Source organism: Vanellus vanellus (assembly GCF_965231255.1).
Source record: "Vanellus vanellus genome assembly, chromosome: 15".
Taxonomy (NCBI): domain Eukaryota; kingdom Metazoa; phylum Chordata; class Aves; order Charadriiformes; family Charadriidae; genus Vanellus; species Vanellus vanellus.
The window spans coordinates 14,865,618-14,887,217 of NC_138920.1; the positions used below are offsets into that span (position 1 = coordinate 14,865,618).

At 52.1% G+C, this 21,600-nt stretch overlaps 1 protein-coding gene across 1 annotated transcript in view; it reads left to right on the top strand.

Annotated features, from left to right (window-relative positions):
- Nucleotides 1-20,458: 20,458 nt before the first annotated feature.
- Nucleotides 20,459-21,600, top strand: part of MYT1 (myelin transcription factor 1) — a gene marked incomplete at both ends in the record, with an annotated part of 35,931 nt that continues 34,789 nt past the window's right edge. The window contains one exon of the mRNA XM_082491228.1: nt 20,459-20,513. Coding sequence (XP_082347354.1) covers nt 20,459-20,513 — 55 coding nt within the window. The remainder of the gene's footprint in view (nt 20,514-21,600) is intronic.

Sequence of the window (21,600 nt, forward strand, 5' to 3'; positions counted from 1 at the left end):
GCAGGGAAGGGGTCGGGTCTGTGAAATCGAATCCCAAGGTGGGGCTGCTCCTGTGCGCTGCTGGGGTTAGTGAAGGTGTCAGATGGGCTTTGAAAGAAGTTACCTGGTTTCAGCCAAGCACTTTTGAAAACCGTCTTGCAAAGGGGTTTGAAGCCTAAGGGAGAGCCTTCCTGGGGGACACGTGTCCTGTCCTCGCTCTGTACCCAAAACCCAAGCACCTGGGCAGGAATGACAGAAAATAAATTAATTCCCTTCCCTGGTAAAAGCAAAAAAATCTTTATTTCTAAGAAATCAAAAGCCTTGAGCAGGAGATATTCTGGGTAAAGTTATCATCTTGGGCAAAGTTAGCTCAACTCGAGTGTCTCTGCAGAGAGGAAAGAAAAGTTCGTGCCTCTGGAAGCTGATGTGGCCACGAGCGCATCTGGAGCCCCAGCTCCTCCTGCTGATGCATACGTTTCTCCTCCGTAATTCTGAAGCTTTGCATCTAGCGAGCTTCTGGCAAGTGGAGCTAAAGGTTGGTTTGGTGCCCTGGATGTTTTGATGTAATTAGTCAGTGAGCAGCTAGCTGCTTTTGCCCAGAGAAATGCTCTCTCCAAGAACACAAGTGACAGGAGAGGATTAATAGCCTTCTGGAGAGAGCTGCTCTGGTTTTTTATTTAAAAAAAAAAAAAGCGGGGGGGGGGGGGGGGGGAAGAAGGGGGGGAAAGAGTGCCTGCAAGTCATGTTGTTGCTTTAAAAAAAAATGACAGTCTAAACAGTTAACTTTGCCTGCGGTGTCTCAGAGGAGCACGGAGTTGTCAGTTCCTCTCCTGCATCCCCCAGAAACTTTCGGCTCCCTCCTGTCGGGGGGCCGCTTTCCCACCGGCCGGGGAGACCGGTCGCTGCCGCGGCGGCAGAGCAGCTCCGGCAGGTTGGCCGCTTGCCCGCCAAGCAAGGAGCATCGCTGAGGAGAGCAAGGACACCCCAGCAAGGGGAGGATTGGGAAAAGAAGGGTTTGGAGGAGAGAGGAACGTCCCAGTTAGAGGATATGAGCCAGTCCTTGGCTGCGGGCTCTGGGGTTTCCCCACTCCCGGCTCGGCGTCGGGGTAGAAGCGATGCAGCGCAGGGGGCTCAGCCCGTGGGAAAGGCTGGAAGTGGGGACGAAAGGTGCTCCGAGAGCACTGCCCACGGGCACCCAGCTGCTGCCCCGTTCCGCCTCCTCCTCGTCCCCACTTCGTATTCACAAGCGAGCGCGGGCTGCCGTAGGAAACCCAGAAAGGTATCACTCGCCTCTGTTTAATTTCAATTACATGGGGTCTGCAGGAGCGCCAGGAGCAGTGCCAGCAGGGCTATAAACTTAACATATTTGATGATTCTCCTTCTTTTCGAGCAAGCGCCGCACAGCAGCCGCCCCATTCAGCGGCGATAATCCTGGGGGGGCCGTGACATTGCGGCTGGCAGAGCCGCGCGCTGCGCTGGAAGCTCCTTCTTAATAAAGGCGTTTGAAGGGTCAGCTTAATCGCCTTGTTTCGTGGCGGGCAGCGTGGCACCCCGTGCGTGCCCCTGGTCCGGGAGACTTAGTGTGGAAACGGGGTTAGGTTTGAGCGTGCTGAGCCCGTGCCACGAGAAGGGATGCTGGGGGGGATGCGGGGGGGGGGCTGAGAGCCAGCGGGCGCTGTGCAGCGCTGCTTCTTACCCCTGGGGAGCTGTTGCTGCACGATGATCTCACCTCCTTTTATGCCTTATTGCTTCTGTCTATCTACCTCCCTATGACACACGCTTACGTGTCAACTTTTCACTTCTTATATGGCAGCGGAGAGGAAAGGCTTAATATCGTAAAGACAAGCTGGCAGCTGGGAAGTAGCCCACTTAGTCATCTAACTTTGCGTCAGAGGCGCTGCCAGCCTCTTCCCCGGCTCTTCCAGGCAGCCTCTTCCTCCTCTGCCTGACCCGGTGTCACACGGGGTAGAAATCCCCATGCAGAAAATCACTGTCGTTTGCTCGAGCGGGTGGTGGACCCCAGCCCTGTGCTGAGGGCAAAAGGGTTTGTGTCCCTCAAACACGTGGCGTGCCCAGCTTGGGGTGGCAGCAATGTGAGGGTTTTTGCAGCTTTTTTGCCCAGAACCTATGAGGCCAAAGGTAAGGTCCCAGAGCAGATTCAGATTCACTTGGAGTGTGACGGTCAATACTGGGCCACCTCAGGAGGTTTGGAGCCCAGAAGGAGCTAAAGAGGCATTGACAGCTAAATCCATAGATGACTAAAATGATAGAGGAAAGATCAGTCTGTATCTCGCCCGTTTCTTTTACTCTTTCCCTGCACATGGGGGAAATCTTTGTTTGCTGCTCAGAAAGAGGTACTGAGCTGAACGGCGCGTTGCCCTGTCCTGGGAAGGCGGGCTGTAGCTGGCTTCTCTCACTTGCGCTTTCCGTATGCAAAGAACCTCATTTATTACCTTTGCTTTATACATTTGGCTTCCCCCAAAGCACACAGCCTCGTATTCCCGTCTGTGAGCACAACGCTCGGGCTCGCTCTTTCTCTTTGCTTTTGATTTCCAAACAGGTGATGGAGCAGCTTGGACGCAGGGTGTCAAATACCAGAGCTGGGTCGATGCATCCAACTTGGTCTGTTTGACATCCATCCATGCTGGGAGAACCTCCCTGTGCAAGCACAAAGCAGCCGAGAGAACGGGGGAGCTTTGGTTGCAGCAATTACTGATGTCTCCTTTCACCTCTCAACTTCCTTTGGTGGGCTCGTGCTCCCGGTGCGGGGGACAACCCTGTCCCCATCCCTATGGGTGAGGAGATGCAAGCCAAGGGCTGTCTGGCATGTGGTCGCTGGGTGCTGGGACTGCTGCCACGGTGGAAGCTGAAGCATCACCGGAGGTTAACCTTTCTCTTAACGTCTGGGAGAAGGAGAGGAGAACTAGGGGGGTCTTGGAGCTGAAATCCCCTAATTTGGTTTGTTCCTCTGTATCCATCATCTCATCTTGGCCGCTTTCTCACGGACCCCTTCCTCAGCCCCCCTCCTCATTATTCACCTTCAGCCCCAGAAGTCCTATTGCTGCACCAGGGCCCCTTTGTACAGCACAGATTCACCGCGTACACGCGCACACAAACCCAACCCTAAAGGTCTTCCCAGACCACCTCAGGTGGGGAAGGACATCCATGTCCAACACCAGCAGTACGGGTGGACTTACCCCTTGTGCCCGCTGTGCTCACCCCACGCAAACCTCCACAGCTTACACAGGTTGGTTGCCCCTCCCTGAGGGCTTCTGCCTGTCAGCAGCACCACCACGGGAAGGGTTTTACAAGACAGAAGATGCTCTCGTGACCTCACCCTGAGCCCTCGACTTGTTCCCTTCTGCGGCAGCACATCTTGGAGCTGCTTCCTTCCCCCCCGGCCCACTACACACTTATCCAAAACCATCTCTAAAAATTCATCTGCGATGGATTCTCCTGCTGGTGTTTCGACACATTGGCTCCACGGAGGCTTTTGATTTGGTATGAAAAGTAATTATTACCGGGGCGCAGTTTAGCAGTTGTGTTTTACAGTGCTGGTAAGGTTAAAAGAAATAATAATAATAATATAAGAAAGACTCAGCCAGAGTAACTGCCTGCAACATGCTATTTGCATTTTTAAGGAAATACTTCTTTGAGACAGCTTGGGTGAAAGGTCGGCATTTGCATATAAATGGAAAAGAAAGTGTGTGATGCTGGAAGTTACATCTATATTATTTTCTCAGCAGTGAGCTGCTGTTTCAGAGATTAAGGGACACGGTTTGCATTTGGCTTTTATTGAATAGAGAAGGTACCAGGAAAGCCAAATTAGAACAAAATGATGAGGAAAATGTGCAAGAAGAAAGAAGAAATATCCTGTTTCTCGGAGATGCTCTCCTGCGTGCCTGACGCGTTACACGCCTGTTTGCACACACGCCGGGCACAAGCAGATGAGCATTGCTGAGCAGGGCTCCCTCTGCGTGCACAAAAGGATGGACAGTGGAGACGAAGCCGGTGGCAGGAGCTGTCTGTGCTGCCTGGCAGAGGAGGGGATGCTGGCACTCGTCATTTGGAAGTAATAAACCAGGATTTGCTTGATCTTTTTTTATATATATATATATATATATATATAAATATTATTTTTTTGTTGTTCAGGCTCAGGTATGTTGGGAGAGGAATTAATCAGCAGGCTCGTCCGAAGTTCCCGCTATTGCAGTAGGAGACGGCATGCTTTGGGCAACCCTTCGTGGCTGGCAGGGTGAAGGCAGGAGGCAGAGATGCCCACGGCTCAGGTCTTGCTCTCAGCATCAGCTGAGGGCTTTTCGAGGCTCTGCTGTTGCCCTGAGCCTTGGAAACCTCAAAGGGGTTCTCCAGTGGAGAACCTCATCACTTTGTTTTCCCTCTTGTTGGCGGCCCTGCTCGCCCCGCTCAGAGCGGCTTTGCATTTTGACAGCTCCTCCAAGGAGCCAGAGGAAGATGGCATGTTGACCAATGTTCTCTCACTCTTCTTTTTGATCAATATACTTAAGAACAATGCATTGACAGCAGTGCTACTGTGGGCGTGCAGCATATATTCCTCTCTTCAAGAGCACACAAGTGATACAAGGATGGAAGGTGAAAACCACCTTCTCTTATATCTTCTGCAGTGCTGTGTAGTGTGTTTCTGCCTCTTTGTAGAAAAAGAAAAAAGACTCTAATAAAAAGTCTTATTAACTGGCTGTGAACACTGGAGCATGAATATTGCTCTTAATGAGGAGAGCCTGTAGCCTCATTTGCTGCTTTTGCATCATAGGTGCACTGAGGGCTCCAGCTCCTGTAGTGCTGGGTGATACAGAGAAATGGGGTGAAACATTGGTCCTTCCCTAGAGCACTTCATGGCTCAGTGTGCCGAGCTGCTGGGCAGGGATGGAGAGAGGGTCCCGCGTGAAGGATGGCAGCGCAGCCATCACAGGGGTCTGGGGGTGCTGGGTCCCATGGCAAGGTGATGTTCATACCTTGCTCCTGGCGGATCTTTAACCCCCTGCTGAACCCCATTACTGAGGACTTTGCTCCCTCTCCAAGGAGTGCGTTTCGGTGCTTCTTCCCTTCCTATTGCAACATGTTCCTCCTGCTTGGGAAATCTGAGTTTTCTTGTGATTAAGCCAGTTTCTCCTTGTCCTATCCCAGGGCCATGGGAAAGGGATGATTCGGGTCTAGTGGGTGACCTGCTCCGGTGAGACCCCACTAGGAGTACTGCGTCCAGCTCTGGGGCCCCCAACATCAGAAGGACATGAACCTGTTAGAGCAAGTCCAGAGGAGGCCACAAATAGGATCAGAGGGCTGGAGCAACTCTGCTGTGAGAGGCCGAGAGAGTTGAGGCTGTTCAGTCTGGAGAAGAGGAGGCTCCAGGGAGACTTTATAGTCCCTTCCAGTACCTAAAGGGGCCTACAGGAAAGATGGGGAGGGAATTTTTACCAGGACATGTAGTGATAGGACGAGGGGGAATGGCTTCAAACTGGAAGAGGGGAGATTTAGATTAGGTAACAGGAAGAAATTCTTTCCTGTGAGGGTGGTGAGGCACTGGCGCAGGTTGCCCCGAGAAGCTGTGGCTGCCCCATCCCTGGAGGTGTTCAAGGCCGGGTTGGATGGGGCTTGGAGCAACCTGGGCTGGTGGGAGGTGTCCCTGCCGATGGCAGGGCAGTTGGAACTCAATGATCTTCATGGTCCCTTCCAACCCAAAATATTTGATGACTCCCTTTTCCCATCAACAACCTGGTAAAGAGAGTTCAAAAGCGTCCAAAGCTGCCAGGTATGAGGGGGCAAAGCATGAGTTGGCATGGCTGAGGTGGCCACAGGGGCTGACACAGCTGCCTGGGCAATGCTGGCAGTTGATGGCATCAAAGGCAGGATGAGCCAAGAGGTGAGGTGGCATGGGGCCGGGAAAGAGGACATGAGTCACTTGTGCTTCGTGCAGTGCTGGAGGAGGGAGCCGAGGTGGGGGACGCTCCCTGGGCTGCTGGCTGGCCCTTGGGCGCTACAGCAGGAATCACTGGAAGGAAGGTGGCAGGTCCTTGCAGATGGAGATGGAGAAATAGTGGAATTGTGCTAGCAGTGACTTGTCTTCTTCCCCTTTGCATAGCCCGATGGAAGCCCTGGTGCTCCTCTCCTCTGTGCCCTCAGGACCTGTGGAGCCGAGCAGGGCTGTGCTCGGCTGTAGGCAGCGAACACCTTCGAGCCCTGTTGGTGCCGAGCTGGTTGCTTAGCAGGTTAGCAACGCACACCATGCTGGAAGCATCCATTCGGCACTGAAAGCACTAGAAAGGTTTGATCCTACTGAAATCAAAACTCTTCCTTTCCTTTGGGTAAAGGGAAAATAAAAGATCAGAGCGTGCGTCACCGATTTCATAACCTTTGATGTTGCGGCTTGTGCTGCACAGTAGCACAGTGGGTTAAGTCAGCATTGTGTGTTTGTCAGGGCCGTGGGATCAAAAATTCAGCTCACTGGTACGATGAGTTGTTGGGTCTCCGAACAGCCATGCAGTGCAGCAAGGCACGGTCTGGCTCTGCGCTTCAGAGGGGACACGGCTGGGAGTGACGTGGGGATGAGGAGCAGCAAGTCCCGGGCTGTGGGAGTGGGATGTGCTGGGTCAATGTGATGATGGAGCCAGGGGACAGGAGCAGAGGGAGACCAAGTGCTCGGGTCAACTGCCCCAGAGACCAGCCCAGGGCATACGGGCTGGGATATACGCATGCCTCATCAAGGGCAATGATGTTTGTCAACTTGCTTTAAATAAGAGTCACTATTCGAAACTACAGGGTGGCCGTCAGTCTTGCACACAGTGGAAAGGATTCCCCAGGTGCTGGGGGAGGATGACCACCTCCTGGTGTTTGCTCCCCATCCACTGGGGTTCACCAGTTCCCTGCTTTGCTGTTGGTGCATCCACAATCATGGGGTCAGGTCCCTGCGGCTCAGCCCCAGCTTTATAGGAAAACTGCTCGTGGCTCCCCCATTTCTCTTTTTATAGAGATTATAAACTCTTTGGGGCTTGTCCAGGTAAGCTCCCCAGGTGAGAGCATCAAAGCTCAACATCTGCTTGGTGATTGTCAAGCTTCTTTCCAAACATGCTAAGGAAAAGTAGCTTTAGGTCAGCAACTGAACAGCAAAGAACGACCCATAATCTATCTGGCCGTGCTGCTTCTCCCATCCATACATCCCATCCTAACCGATTATTAAATCATATTTGCTGATAAGTATGAGATGTAATATCTATTACACAGCTGCTAAACTTCAATTAATATGTTTTAATGATCAGTCATTTACTGTGCAGTATACAATTAACATCCGGTATTAAATCTTAAATTAAATGCATGTTTGGGAAGCTAAATTTGAAGCACTGAACATAACCGTGCCGCAGTAAACAGCGATAATTGCATTGAATAGATGGCATTTCTGTGCCCTGAGAGGGGGTTAAACCAGCACTGCCGGCATCAGAGAAGAATGGAGAAGAATTGCCGAGGTAGCTGGGTTCTACTTTTTCAGTGTATTTTGATCCCTACGGAAGTCTTAATTCATCTGCCTTGAAAAAAGCGCCCTGACGAATAGCTGCTGCGCTCCTGTGTGTGTGAAAGCCGAACTGGCAGGCACTGGCGCAGCGTATGGGCTCGGGGCAGTCTTTTCTTGACAAGGGTTGGGCAGGAGCGCGGGGGCAATTAGTCGGGCTGTGCTGCGCTGAGTCCTGGGGCTGTGCAAGGGGGTCCGGTGGTGTAGCTAGTTTCAGAGACTGACGCCTTAAATCAAAGATAAGACTCGCGTTGCCCGCTGGAAGAGAAGCCCTCACTGCACCGTGGCTTTGGGGCCGCGCGGGAAAGCAAATCCAGTTGTTGGTGTTCTCCAGGCGGTGGTCGGTGGGCACAGAGAGCAGTGTGCGTGGGCGATGCGCTGCAGAATGCACGGGGGTCAGCCGGCAAGCAGCGCGGAGGGGGTGGAGGGGCCCATGGGTGGCTTTTGAAGCTTAGGGAAGAAGTAAAATTTGGCTTTGAGTTGTTTTTTGTTTTGTTTTGGGGTGGGTTTTGCTTTGTGTCTTTTTTTTTTTTTTAAATTCATAGGAAAGATGGGGTCCAAAGGGCACCCTCCGACCCGTGATGCTGCTGCTGTATGTGCTCGGAGAAGTGAGCCCACGCTGTTCTCGGCACGTTGCTGCCTTGTTAGCTCAGGGTTCACCTTTCCCATGAAAAATGGGCCTGAACAAAAATGAAGAAAAATCTCTCTCTCTTCTTTTTTCTTTTCTCACACTTGGGGGAGCAAATGAAGATTGATATGTTTTTCTTCTAGTCTTTCAGTTTAAATATGCAGTGATGCATCTTATGTGGAAGCGAAGCCTTCGCCCCCCCATCTTTACTCTAAGGACCCCGTCTCTCGCCCCATCACTTTGCTATAGCAGAAGTAACCTCTGCATAAGTTTGGAGACAGGACAGTGCTGCTCTGGCAGCTGGGAGGCAGCCCAAGAACGGGCGGACACGTGTGGGACCTGGCTGCCACTCAGGCAGCCCCCTCCTGCAGCATCTTGCCTTGTTTTCTATTCACCTTCTGCACCCCAAAGCTTCCTGTGAGGTTTGTTGGGTTTATTTTTAGCGGAACTTTCTGCCGTTCTTCAGAGGGTTTAATTTTTTTTTTTTTTCTGGCAAATCAATGCTTTCTTCTCTCTTTCTTAATGGAAAGTAAAACACACCCAAGTCTGATTAACACTCTGAATTGCATGTGGTCTCCCTCCCAAGTTTCCAGGTATTTTTGTTTGGAGTTGATGAGGGCGACCCAAAGGTTTCACAGGACTTGCTCTTTCTTGCCAGGATTTTGCACAACTCGCAACGCTTTGGTTCAGAGCTGACCTCGCTCAGTGGTTATTTCTGAAGGACAAGGGGGACAAATAGTTTCAAGGTTTGGGAAAGAACCTAATTCAGAAGAGGACACACTGATGTTTTGGTGGTGGACTGTCATAAATGCTGATGGGGAAAACCAGCCCGCTCCTGAGGGACCCCGGTGTGTGATCCAGCCCTGACTGGGTGGTGGGTACTAAGGATGGAGGTGGTGGGAGACAGCTAGTGATTTCCTTTGGGATGTGAAGGTCAGGCAGTGATCTACCAGACCAACTACACGTCTAGGTTATTTTTCAAGGGGGAGTGGATGCAAGTGCTCCCGGCTGCGAGCTTTGGCGGTTCCAGGAGGGGACCCCAGACTGTGCTCTTCCCTCTGGGATCTGCTTCCCACGAGCAAAAATTTGCATTAAAGGCAATATCCTGCATCTCCTCTTGGGTGGCCCACGTAGGGGTTAAAAGAAGTGTCCTTCACGTAGCCAGTGAGCTGCGTTTCTGCTGGACCCGGGGTCCGGAGGCGAGGTGGAAAGGGCACAGCCAGCAGCGCAAGCTGATCCTCTCCGGAGACCAAATGCATTTAAGCAGCACAGAGTAGAGGAAATCCGATTCGTGTGTTGACGGAGCTGCTGTGGCCATCTGAACCACGCTGGGCAGAGGGACAGGAGTGGTCAGGAGGGTGCTGAGCTGCTGCGGCCAACGCAGCTTCAGCCTGGTCAGAGCTCCTTGCCCCAAAGCACAACCCCTTCCCCTCCTCTTGCTCACAGGGACGGCAGCACGGGGAGGTGGGGATGGGGCTGGCGACAAGACAAGTTGACATCTTGGGCCAGATTTACCACGGCAACTTCCAGAGCTCACCCTTAGCCTACAACTTAGGCACACGTGAGCAAAACATGCCCAAAGAGGATAAGTGTGCGTCTGTGTGTTTTGCTGTTTTTTCCTCCTCGGGGTTGAATCTCGTGACCTCTCAACCTTTCAAAAAATCTTCTATCTTTAGGGTTATCTTGCATCCAGGATCCATTGTTTCTACAGTTTAACCCACTCTCTGCTCCTGCTCCCACTGCATCCCGGAGAGGATGCTTCTGCTTTAAAACACACTGCCTGGGAGAAGGATGCTCAGGGAAATGCTTTAGATAAGCAGGCAGGCTGTACTGTCCTATGAATGTGCTATAGAAACATCCTTATTTCTTCTGATTTGATATCCCCCCCCCCCTCTGTTCTCCTTTCTTCTGTCCCTTTCTAGCTTCTTTCTCACATTTTGCTTGGTTCTCATCATCTGCCTGGCCATCTGTGCCTCCGCGCTCCCTTTCCTCGGAGCTTCCCCGAAGCAGAATAACGTCTCAGCAACTCTTGGGTTTTTGTTTCCAGGGCCTGTGCCTTTCCTGTGGGTCCAGGCTGGAACACAGTGCTTCAGACAGGGTTTGGAGTGGAGTCTCCAACACTGATGAAACCTGGAAAAGTCCCCCCAGCTGCCCTCCCGGCTTCAGAACAGCTTTGTTTTGGGACAAATACACAAAAGTGACTTTCACGGTCATCTGTCTTAGGCAGTAACTTGGATTGTACGTCATCATAGGATTGAATTATCCCAGTGTTTCAACGTACTCATTCTTGCAAGAGCACTGTGGGATATATTAGTTGTTCCTTAGAGTCCTGTAGATAGAGAACAGACACAGGCAGAGGAGAAACAAATGCCCTAACTTTTTGCTGTATGTTCTCCTAAGAGCTGCTTTGTGGCAGAGCAGATCCGAAGTCGCCCAGCTGGTGTCCCACACAGAATCCCAGAATGGTCAGGGTTGGAAGGGACCTCTGGAGATCATCCAGTCCAACCCCCCCGCCAGGGGGGCACCTGCAGCAGTTGCACAGGATGGCATCCAGGCGGGTACACACTCAACAAGTTATCCATTGCTGGAAACACCCGCCTTCCACAGGTTTCCTTTAGCGTGTGTGAGCCTTCTGCCTGCTTTCCTTGTCTGTGAGATAGAAACGTCAAGCCAAGGAAGCATGGGAGCCTGTTTGGCAGAGGAAGCGAAGCCTCTGCCCTGAGCTCTTCCCCAGGCTATTAGCAGCCCGAGATGAATGAGCGTGCCGGCGCGTGTGTAGCTCCTCACGTGCCTCCTTCTGGGGGATGCTCTCCTTTTTCCTTTGCGTCGGTGGTAGAAGATGAATGGAGCAAGACTTGGAGAACAGGCAGTAAATTATTCAGTACTCAATGCCAGAGGGAGCCGCAATTAAAGATGCGAGGGGGAAGGCTCGCGGCGGCGGCGCCCGAAGCGACAGCGGTTTTGCCAAGGTGAGCTGTGACGCTCCCGCGGGCGGGCGAGAGTCGGGGGGCAAACGCTCCTGATCCCATCACTGTGAGCAATAACTGCACCGGAGGGGAAGCTGTGCCACGCAGCTCCCGCGCTGGGGCAGCTCCATCCCCGTGCGGCAGGGCCAGCGCTGGCCCCTTGGAGATGTTTGAAGTTGTACCAGGGGAAGGGAAAGCACCAGGAATCCGCTTGTAAAGTATGTTTTTTTTCCCCATAATCTTTCTCTTCAGCTGGAGGATCCTCACTGCCAGCTCTCCCTTGCTCCCAAAGCAGCTCTGTGTCTGGGAGCTTTAACTTTGAGAACTTTCTTTTGCACCTTCACTGCGTATCGCTGTAATGACCCACTCCCAAAACGCTGGTGTCACCGAGAGTTGTCATGGAAACCTGCAGGGGGACCCCACTCAGCTCTCAGTGATGTCCAGCTAATAGGTCCCATCCACCGCTTTAGATGTGCGAATTTTTGTGAAAGGTTAAAAATTAACTTCATTTCTGGGAAGAGAAGAGGGTGTAAGGGAAAAGCCCTTTGCCAGCTGCTGTGGGCACCGTGAGGTCCCTTGAACTGGTGCTGGCAAGCTGCCTTGCGCAGCCCACCAGTGACACTCACTGTTAGTGCTGTGTTTTCCAACTGAGGACCAAGCTGGGCGGCGTTGCACTGTTTGGGGTAGGCTGAGGCTGCACACACAAGTTCTTCGTGGCTGGGGCTCTTGGCCGTGGCGTGGCACCACGGGGTCCCGCTCGGGGCTTGCAGACCCTCAGGCAGGATTTGTACGGCCATTAAAGAAAGGCAGGGAATAAATGTTGCATTTTTTCCTCCGGTTGATGCTGCTGATGGGATGTCGGGCTGACTCTGCGTCCTGACCCCATGTTCCTCTTCTTCTCCTCAGAAAATGAGTTTCGGGGCGAGCTGCTGAATCAGAGGTGGACCTGCGGAGAGAAGATCAGCAGCTGCGAGGGAGCCGCCAGCCTGCACGGCACACGCATCAAGGTGAGCAGAAAGCCCTTGATCCTCCAGAAATGTGTACTTCTTTGGTACGGTGACCCCCAGCCCTATGTGTTGGCCACAGGATGAGGGCCACGTGCTGCTCCAGCCCTTATGGACCAGGTGGTCCTGGGGGGATGGAGCGTTTCCCGTACCCAAAGTGATGGGCAGGACTTGGAAGTCTCTGTTCTTGTTACAGCTGAACCTCCCGCATGGTGAATCCGGGCAGAGAGGGCTTCCAGCTGTCAAGATTTGGCTTTGGGTCCAGATATTTAAATCCTTCCCTTCCTCTCCGGTCCCATCCTTCAAGGATGGCTCAGAGATGGATATTTAGGTCAGTCCCAGGCCTATTAAAATAGGCCCTTTCTCCAAAGCGCCGGCTGGTCGGAAGAAGCCCCTCATACACCAGGTGAAGCCGTGGTGTCTTTGGAAGAGACAAGCGAGGCATTCATCCCCACCGGGACCCCGGGCAGCTCCTGGGGGCTCAACAGAGCTGCTCATTTACTGCTGCAGCTGTGGCTGATGAAAGAGGTCCAGCCAAGGCTGTCAAACCTCCTGGCGGATTCACTGCCAGCAGATTAGGAAGCTTTAATTAAGCATAGAACTGGGCTGCTCATTACGCAAATGGCACTTCCTGTCCCATTTTTGGCCTCTCGGTAGCAAGGCACCATCTCAGAGGGATGGATGGACCCACCTGGGTGGTGGAGGAAGCCCTCCTTAGGTGACTGATGTTACCGACTCTTCCTGTATCCCCAAATAAACCGAGCCCTGGGAAAACCCCAAACCAGCAAAAATCCACCCTTAAAAATCATCCTTCTTCGCTAACAAGCTGTCAGCTGCAAGCAGGTGTCGCCAGGAAAGCTCACACCTTCTTGGAAAGCAGAGTAAGCAGTTGTTGCTATATTTAAAACGAGCTCAATTAAGGCTTTTCTATTGAACCTGCCAAATAAGCACTTAGATTAGATTTAATAAGATTGTTGTATGTTAATAAAGCAATGATTACAAAAGGTAATATTCCTCGTACCTGGTGCTCATCTAGTGCGCTGCCTCTGCCAAGCACATCGCTAATATTAACTGTTTCTTGCAACCCCCAGCTCTGCTTGTCCGTGTTTTAACAGAGTGACTGGTCTGGGGGAGACCGGACTGGGGAGAGGGGGGGAGGTGGGAGGAGGCATCTGAAGGGGAAGTGGGATTTGGGGAGCTGCAGCCTTTGGGGGTGGCAGTGCTGGTCCTGCAAAGCCGGGTCCACGGAGAGCCACACCGTGGGACGTGGAGGGTACGCGAGGGCCTGATCCTGCGCATCTCTGGCTGCGGGGCTGAGCCTGTCGGCATGAGCTGTGTGAGTGAGCAATAGGGGAATTCTGGTCCTTCCTTACAAAAGCCAAATTAAACTCGAATAGGAAGGGGGGCGGAGGAGGTTGGCTGTGATAAGGCTGTCGCCAGCTCTCGATGAGCAGTTTTCCCCGTGCGTTACTTTAAACCCATTTGGGCAAATTTAAAAAATATTTCTTTGCCTATCAGTGCAGTAGCGTATTTATTTTCTGCTATATCTTCCTAAAATCCAGGCAGAATTTAGGATAGTTTAGGCTTGGGTGTTGTGTGTGCAGCCCTCTTACCTCACAGCGGGGAGAGGGGTCTCGGTCCCTCTCGAACCTTCGAACCTGCACCCCATGCGCACGCTTGCGCTTGCATCTGTGCTCATAAATACATATTGTATTTAAATGTAGTTTTTTCCTGCCAGTTATGGCTTGTAATCCACAGGGTGCACGGCAGTGAAGGACAATGGGATGCGGAGGGCACGTTTACTTATTTATTTTTGCCTCTAAAGCGGTCCAGGTGCAGGATAAAATTTCCCGTGGCAGGTCTGAAATGAGATCTCTGACGAGCGCTGGGGAGAGGAGCGCTCCGCACTGCGCCAGCTGAGACTGCCCGCGCGGGCGCTCCTGCCTGCGCTCCTCCTGGACTGCGGTGGCCGCTGGAGAAAGGAACCTTTCTCGCCCGAATCTTCTCTATTCTCCTGTGCCGTGGTGAGGTAGCTGTTGGTACCGCTGGACAGCCGTCAGGCTGTTGTCGGTGAAGGCTGGCTGCTTGTTAGGACAGGTAGGGCTGACACTGATGGGGCCACCAGAGCCCATCCCCGGCCACGGGCACCGGCCACCACAGTCCTCTTTGGAGATGTGCACGTAGGTCACTCCAGCCATCGCCGTGCATTGCGCCACTCGAGGATAATCTTATGAAAAAAGGAGCTGGAAAACAATGGCATTGAAGAACTGTGATATTTATTTTTCCTCCCCTACCCCTCCTCTTCTGGCGCGAGAGCCGTTTGCACGTACGGAGCCGCTTCGGTCTCTCTGCGCGTCAAATGGCGTTTGGATGGCGCGTGGTAGCACTTTCGAACAGTCAAGAGGAAAGTATATGTCAACTTAAACCGCGGCCTATGAAATCAGCCCAGCCTAATGCTCGAACGTCAGCGCTGCGGAGGCACAGGGTACAGCCGCGGCTGTGTCAAACGTGATGCTCGGGAGCATCTTTTCTGGTCCGCTTCACTTGTGCGGAGGATGCCTCTGCTGCCGCTACGGAGCGTTAGCGCTTGGTAAGCGTTTCACGCGCAGCATTGAGGTTTTTTGTTTTTTTTTTTTTTGGGGGTGGGGGTTGGGCCCTTTCTGCAAATGAAAACCGACAGCACGGCTTCAGGAGGATGTTTGTGACACAGCTGTAATTTTTAATTTGAGGTGGGTACAAGCTGTGGTTTCACATCTAAAGATGTCAAGGCAAAATCCTCCCCCCGACTCCAAGCCCGAGAACGCTGCACAGGGTGTCCTTTCCTGGAAGCAGTGAGAGAGCAAAAGGCAGACGGTAGTTTATTCAGCCGAGGATGGGACTCACAATAGGTGGAACGTCAGGAGGATTTAAATCAAGCAGCAGGGAAGACCCTAAAGGAAGAAGGGGGAGAAAAAAACCCACCCGAACCTCAGAGTGTGGTTATAAAATGGCAGCTGGGAGCTACTATTGAGCCCTTTTTAAAAGTAGAGGGTATTTCTTTCTCCATCACCCCTTACTTACTAATTTTCTTAAAAATTAACAGCGAGAGAAGGTCCAGTGGGATGAAGCTCTTTCCACTTCCTGCAGTGACTGGTGATGCCACAGCACTTTGCAGAGAGCAGCGGGGAGAGATTTGGAGACCCAGATGGAGGTCTCTCAACCTGAATTCAACCTGCAGCACCCAAGGGGGAGGGATTCCTCATGGAGTGGAAAATAAAAACCCTCCAAAGGAAATCAGGACGGCCATTCAAACCCATCCTTGCTGCTTGGGTGCTGAGGGGCAGTTTTGCTGCCTGGCTGTGATTTGCCCCATAGTCTGCATCCAGCTGCACCTTGGGGTTTGCTCCCTTCGTTGGCTCGTGCTGATGAGGTGATCCTTGTGTAGGAACGCAGCAAACAGCAGTGCAAATTAACCAGCAAATTAATCTTCCCTGGTGAGAGCCTGAAGGAGTTTGCTGGGACAAGGCTGGTGGTGGTGGAGGTTTCCCACACGGCACCCTTCTCCCTTCCCTCCCCTCGTCCTGGCTTGGAACCCAGTCCTGACATGGGGTTGCGGGAGCTGGACCGTCCTCTGGCTGTTGGTGGTCAGGGTAGAGGGAGGTGTGGTGGGGCCCTGCCTCGTTAGGGCACTCGGGACTGTGTTTTCCCCTGAGGAGCTAAAGACGGGGGTCTTTGGACCTGGAAGAGGGGGAGAACCGAGTCAAAACCCACTTTTCAACGCTTCTGTAGGAAAAACGTTATTTCTTCTGGCATTTTCTTCCTCCTGCTTTACCTGCTGCTAGGCAGATTTTACATTTTGGAGGTTTTTAGCTAAAAATAGAGGCTCTGTCCGTCTGTCCCTCTAAAGCTCAGGCACAGCTTCTTGCAAATGGCATTTCGCTATACCCACAAATAAGCACCGATGGAAGCTCTGCTGCTTTCAGAGTAACATAAATATTCCTGCTGAATCCTCACCTCCCTTTGTCCAGCTGAAGGCTTTTTCAGCGTGTTTTCTCTGAGCTCCGGGGTGCTCTTGAATACATATAAAGTATTACCGCTGACCGCGGGGAATTTCAGCGTGGCCCTTAATGGCATATTTGCATAGAGCTGTCAAAGCTCAGGCGCACCTGGGCATCAGTGCAGGGGAGGCTCCAGCAGTTTTATGCTAGCACCTCGGTCTTCCATCGGAAAAGAAATGTGTATTAAGGTAAGAAAGAAGAACATATCAACCCTGTAGGTATACTCTATAAAATTAAACTTCGGGCCCGTGCTGCCGTTCCCGTGCTGTATCGCTGTAGTCTTGGCAGCAGAGCAAGACCGTTGCTGTAGAAGCAGGTGGTTAAAATTCACACTGTGTGTGGGTTAAACTGTCTTTCCAGTTTATCTGTCTGAACCTCATTGACTTAGATTTGCAGCATCAGGTCATCGTCAGTATAGCTTGTATTACGGTCGTGTCAGGAAGCTCCTTAGCGCGAGGGAAAACGCATGGTAAGAAACATCCCCTGCACCGCGGCGCCTTTAGAGAGAAGGTACGAAAAAGGGCACCCAGAGATGAAGTGATGTTCTCAAGGTTACCTTGCCCCGACCGTCAGTGGCAGAGCGTGGAGCTGAATCCTGCAGTGAGTACCCTGAGACCCACCGCAGGGTCCTTTGCGCCGCGTCATCTCCTGGCGTTGGGTTAGGAAACCTGCTAAATGCTTATTTTGGTTTAATGTGAGAGATAATCCAGCGATGAGGTGAGGAGAAGCAGTATAAGCCTGTCTTGTTCTAGCTGGACTAACGTGCTCTGGGGCTGCCATCTGGTAGCAATAATTTATTTCCAGGTTTCCCTTCAGATTGCTTTGTTTTCCGCTCAGAGTTAAAATAATACGAACGAAATCCGGATTGCTGCTCAGCCTGGCTATTATGCGAGCAAGAGAGAACAAACGAAAATACCCCGTCAGTCTCCAAGACTGCAAACATGCACTATGTGACCTGAAATTTCGCGTTAAAACGATCTGTCTAGAGGGCTTCTCACTGAGGAGGCGAACGATAAAGGACAGTGGTTTCATGTAACCTTCATGCATCCGAGCCCGATAACCACGGAGGCTCCAGGAGCGCAGTAATGGCCACGTCAGTTAATTTAAGTTGCCTGGGAGGAGCAGGGGCTCAGCTCAGAAATGGACCTTTTTCCCGGTGTTTCTGCACTTTGGTGGGAAATGAAGATTTTTGAGGATGACGCTGCTGTTGATTTGAGCTGAGAAAAGGAGCCTGACGGTAGAAAAGAGAGTCTGGGTGTGCAGAGCCCACCCCATTCCTCCGCTGCCGTCAGCAAGACTTTCTAAAATACACAGTGGTGGGGCTGTGTAACGTTCTCTAACCAAGTAATAGGGTCTTCTCTATGGCGAAACCTCCCAGTAATTTAGGTTTAGGGTTTGTTTTTTTTTTTTTAAAAAGAAACAAAAAAAGAGGCTGCTTTGTACAGTAAGCCAGGCAAGGCAGCCGCCTATTTGGCTTTTGCACCCTTCGGCCCTTAGCAAGGTTGGGTCTGTCTCTGTCTTAAGTGGCTCCTGTCCCCTTTGCCCATGTGGTGACAGAGTGTGCTCCTGTCGCGTTTGATTCTGGCGTGAAAGAGGTGTTGAAGGCAGTGGGAGGAATGGCTTTGTGAGGCGCTACGGTGAAGCGAGGAGCCTGGCTGTTAGCTCAGATATGATAGCTAATTTTTTGAAGACAAATGTGACACGAAATTGGATCTCGCCCATTTGTAGGCGAGCGGCTTGTCCTTGAAGGGCAGGTTTAAGGAAAGCGAAGTTTTGCTCTGCTTTCCCCCTCCCGCCGCCCCCCGCTGTCCCTGTGGGGTCCCAGCCCTTCCTCTTTTTTTGGCCGGCGCTGGCACGGTTCCGGCAGTGCCCATTACGCTTCCCGCAGCCTGCCCTCCTCTGCCGCTTTGAATAATTTATCTGCAGGAAACCCATATTGCCAAGGCACCAGCCCAAGGCGTGCCAATTCCCTGGGAAAACTGTCAAAAAAAAAAAAAAAAAAAGAAAAAAAAAAAAAGAAAAAACCCTCTCTGAAATTCATTTTGGTTGGAGGCAGGCTCCCAGCAATCAAACGTATTAGTCGTATTGTTGGCGTGCGGCGGCGGCATTAGCTAGCTCGCTCAGCGCACGCCGACGTTGAAAGGCTCATAAATGTAATGAAGTCCCTTTGACACCTGCTCCTCTCCACACTTTAAACGTGAGCCATTGGTCCGCAGGGAACCGGGGCTTTAAAAATAGAAATTATAGTAATTGTCTGCTGTGTTATTGGGAAGATTGTAATAAACGTGAAGCACAACACCGCGGTGCCACGAGCTGAATGCTGACAGGACGCATAAATTGCTCCAGGTTTTGATTTTTTTTTTCCCCTTTTTTTTTCTCTCCTCTCTACTCTCCCCATCTAACAAATCACATAAATCATTGCATGTTAACGCTGTGTTTCTGGAGGGGGGCGGTGGGGGGGAGAGAAGTACTCAGGGAAATTTCATCCCTCCCCTTTGAGGTGTCTTCAGCCGCGGTGCCCCATCGGCTGGGGACCTCTGTCCCCTCTCCCTGCCTGCCCAACAGCCTCCCTCCCTCCCTCCTCGCCACCCCCAAACCTCAAGGGGGACAAGAGGGGCTCAAACCAAGCAGTGCATCCTTCGAGGGCGATGGGTGAGGACCCCCAGACCCTTCTGCTGGGGACTGTGAGCAGTATCAACCAAGAAAGTGTTTTGAGGTGCACGTGGGGATGCGGTGGCACATACCATGCGTGCATCCTCCGTGTGTGTCCCCCTTCCTGCTCCTCGACCGGGGGGAGCCGCCACTTGTGTCCTCCCTCCGTCGGGGGTGCCGGAGGGTTACCTGTGGAGGCCCCTCATTCAGGGATGGCACAGGAGCTGGTTGTGTCCTCCTCCAGCCCGGCCTTGTAGAGGATGCTCCAAAGAGCATGTGCCAGAGAGAATTTGCGTTTAGCATGTCAGATTCCCAAATCCCACTTGGAAATGGTCCTTCCTTTCCCCTATTCTCTCTCCTTCCTGTTATCCCAGGAAGAAATGTCCCAGTAACGCTGCAATAAACCCCAAACTGTCTTGTCCCCAACCTACCAGGCTGTGATCCACAGAATCCCAGACTGGTGGGGGTTGGCAGGGCCCTCTGGCGCTCCCCCAGTGCCACCCCCCGCCAGAGCAGGGTCATCTCCAGCAGTGGCACAGGACACCTCCAGGCGGGTTTGGAATGGCTCCAGAGGGGGAGACTCCCCCCCTCTCTGGGCAGCTGTGCCAGTGCTCTGCCGCCCGCACGGGAGAGAAGTCCCTCCTCAGGTGGAGATGGAACTGCCCATGGTCACGTTTGTGCCCGTTCCCTCTTGTAACCACCTCCCTGCTCACACCCTGATCCCGCGTCCCCCCCTTGACGTTTGCTGCCAAACGCACCTGCCTGCAATGACAGTGTCTGCGTTGAGGGCGAGACGTAAAAAAAAAAAAAAAGCTCTTTGGCCATGTCAGCAACTTCATCGACAAGTTTCACGAAATCCCATTTCTCTTATTCTGGCCGTCTCTTTTTGCCCCGCCGCAGAGGTCCCCTGCTTTTGCTGCCCCCACCTCCAGGCACAGCCTGATTTCAAAGCTCCCCCCGATGCCGAGACATGGGTGAGGAGCCCACACCGCACCCCAGAGGTGGCTGCACTTCAGCCTTCCGCTACCTTGTGGCATGTTGTGATGTTTAATTAATATCAAGCACTTTGAAGTCCTCGATGTTACTTATTCATGCCCGTATTCCCCCCAGACCCTCCTGTTTGATGTCCACGTTGCAGGGGGGGGTATTTAGATGCAACCCTTTTTGTGTCAAATTTAAGCGGAGAGGAGAGGTTGCTCTTTGGGGCAGTAGACGAAAAGTTGCCCTTCCCAGGCACCGGATCAGCTTGGCTGTATATTCAGAGATTTCTAAATACGTGCCGGATACCTGCCTAGGTGGTCACAGCACTTCTGTGGTGTAAATCCAGAGAAATCAGTTCTGGCTCTAACAAGTGATAGCTCAGACCCAGTCGTATTACATCATGTGCCATCACATCTGGGTGTTTGTCCCTCTGCGGTACCCGACCGGGGGAGAGTCCTTGTTGTGTCCCAGGATGCAGGAATTATTTTAAGGTTGCTTCATTTGAGCACTGTGGGTTGAACAACAAAATCAACGCAAGAAACCTGTCTCAAAAACGTGGGAAAGCTTTCCCTGCCCCCCAGGTATTTACACAGAGCAACAACCCCATGTGAGACTGTCCTTTAACGATAATTTTCTTGTTATCTTTCAAAGATTATCTTTTCTTTCCATTCCAGATGAGTTTAGAAAATGACGATAAGAGAGCACGCACGCGATCGAAGTCTATCAGAGGTGAGCAGCCGGTTATCCCGCCGCGTGGGGGTGGATAGACCTGAGCTCCCTGCACTCTGCTTGTCCCAAAGGGGCTTTGATTTTTCAGGTCCAGCCTTAACTCTTCAGGTTATGCTCATTCCACCCACCCCCTGTCCAACCCCACCAAAATCTGTCTACAAACCTGGAAAACCCCAAACCTTTACAGGTCCTCATAATATTTAACCCTCATCCCCTACACTCAGGGGAAGAAAAAATAAAAGGGGGGGGGGGGGAGGGGGAAGGCCCAGTACGTGCTTTGCTTTAGGGGAATCTCAATCACTGGAGCTTCAGATCAGCTCCCGGGGCTTTCATCATGCACACTCTGCCAGCGGCTTTGAAGTTGCACATCTGAGAGCGCCTGGCAGAAGTAGTGCACGCTGGAGAAACAAACGGGGCCGTCCCCCGGCAGGGACGTGAGGACGAATGACTTGTTAATACAAACCTGGATTGCTATTTATTTCCCGACTTTAAAAAAAAAAAAAAAAAAAAAAAACAAACCACAAACCCACGCAGGTCTGTCTTTGCGTGCTTTCTCTCTGGAAGAAGGGGAGATGCTCTGAAACAGAGCACAGGGTGTCACCTCAGGTGGTCACGTGTGATGGTTACAGACCAGCCTCTCTGTTTCGGTTCCTTTTTGTGGCCGTGGATTCGATGAATTGCAAAAGTGGCTGGAAGTGAGGAATGAATGGGGACGGCTGAAAAAGTGGGATGGCTGCAGGGACCACACAGCTGTGCTGGACCACCTTCCTTTGCCCTGACCCCCCTTCCTCCTCATTCTCCTCAGCATCTGCATCTTTTTAAAAACAACACAAACCCCAGATGCTGCCAATTGCGCTGAATCGAGCTTGGATATTTGGGTTTCGTGGCTTTGTTGCACGTACATAAAGGTGCTCGCTCAGGTTGCTAATGAGAGTGCCCCGATTCTATTTATTTTCTCGCACCCTGCCTTCACCACACTTGATTCTGGGTTTCTTGATGTGAAAAGGTAATTTATTGCGTACACCCTGGGACTTGCCACTGCCTCCAGTTTGTTGAAGCTTGTGAGTCATCCCACCGGGAGCTGGAT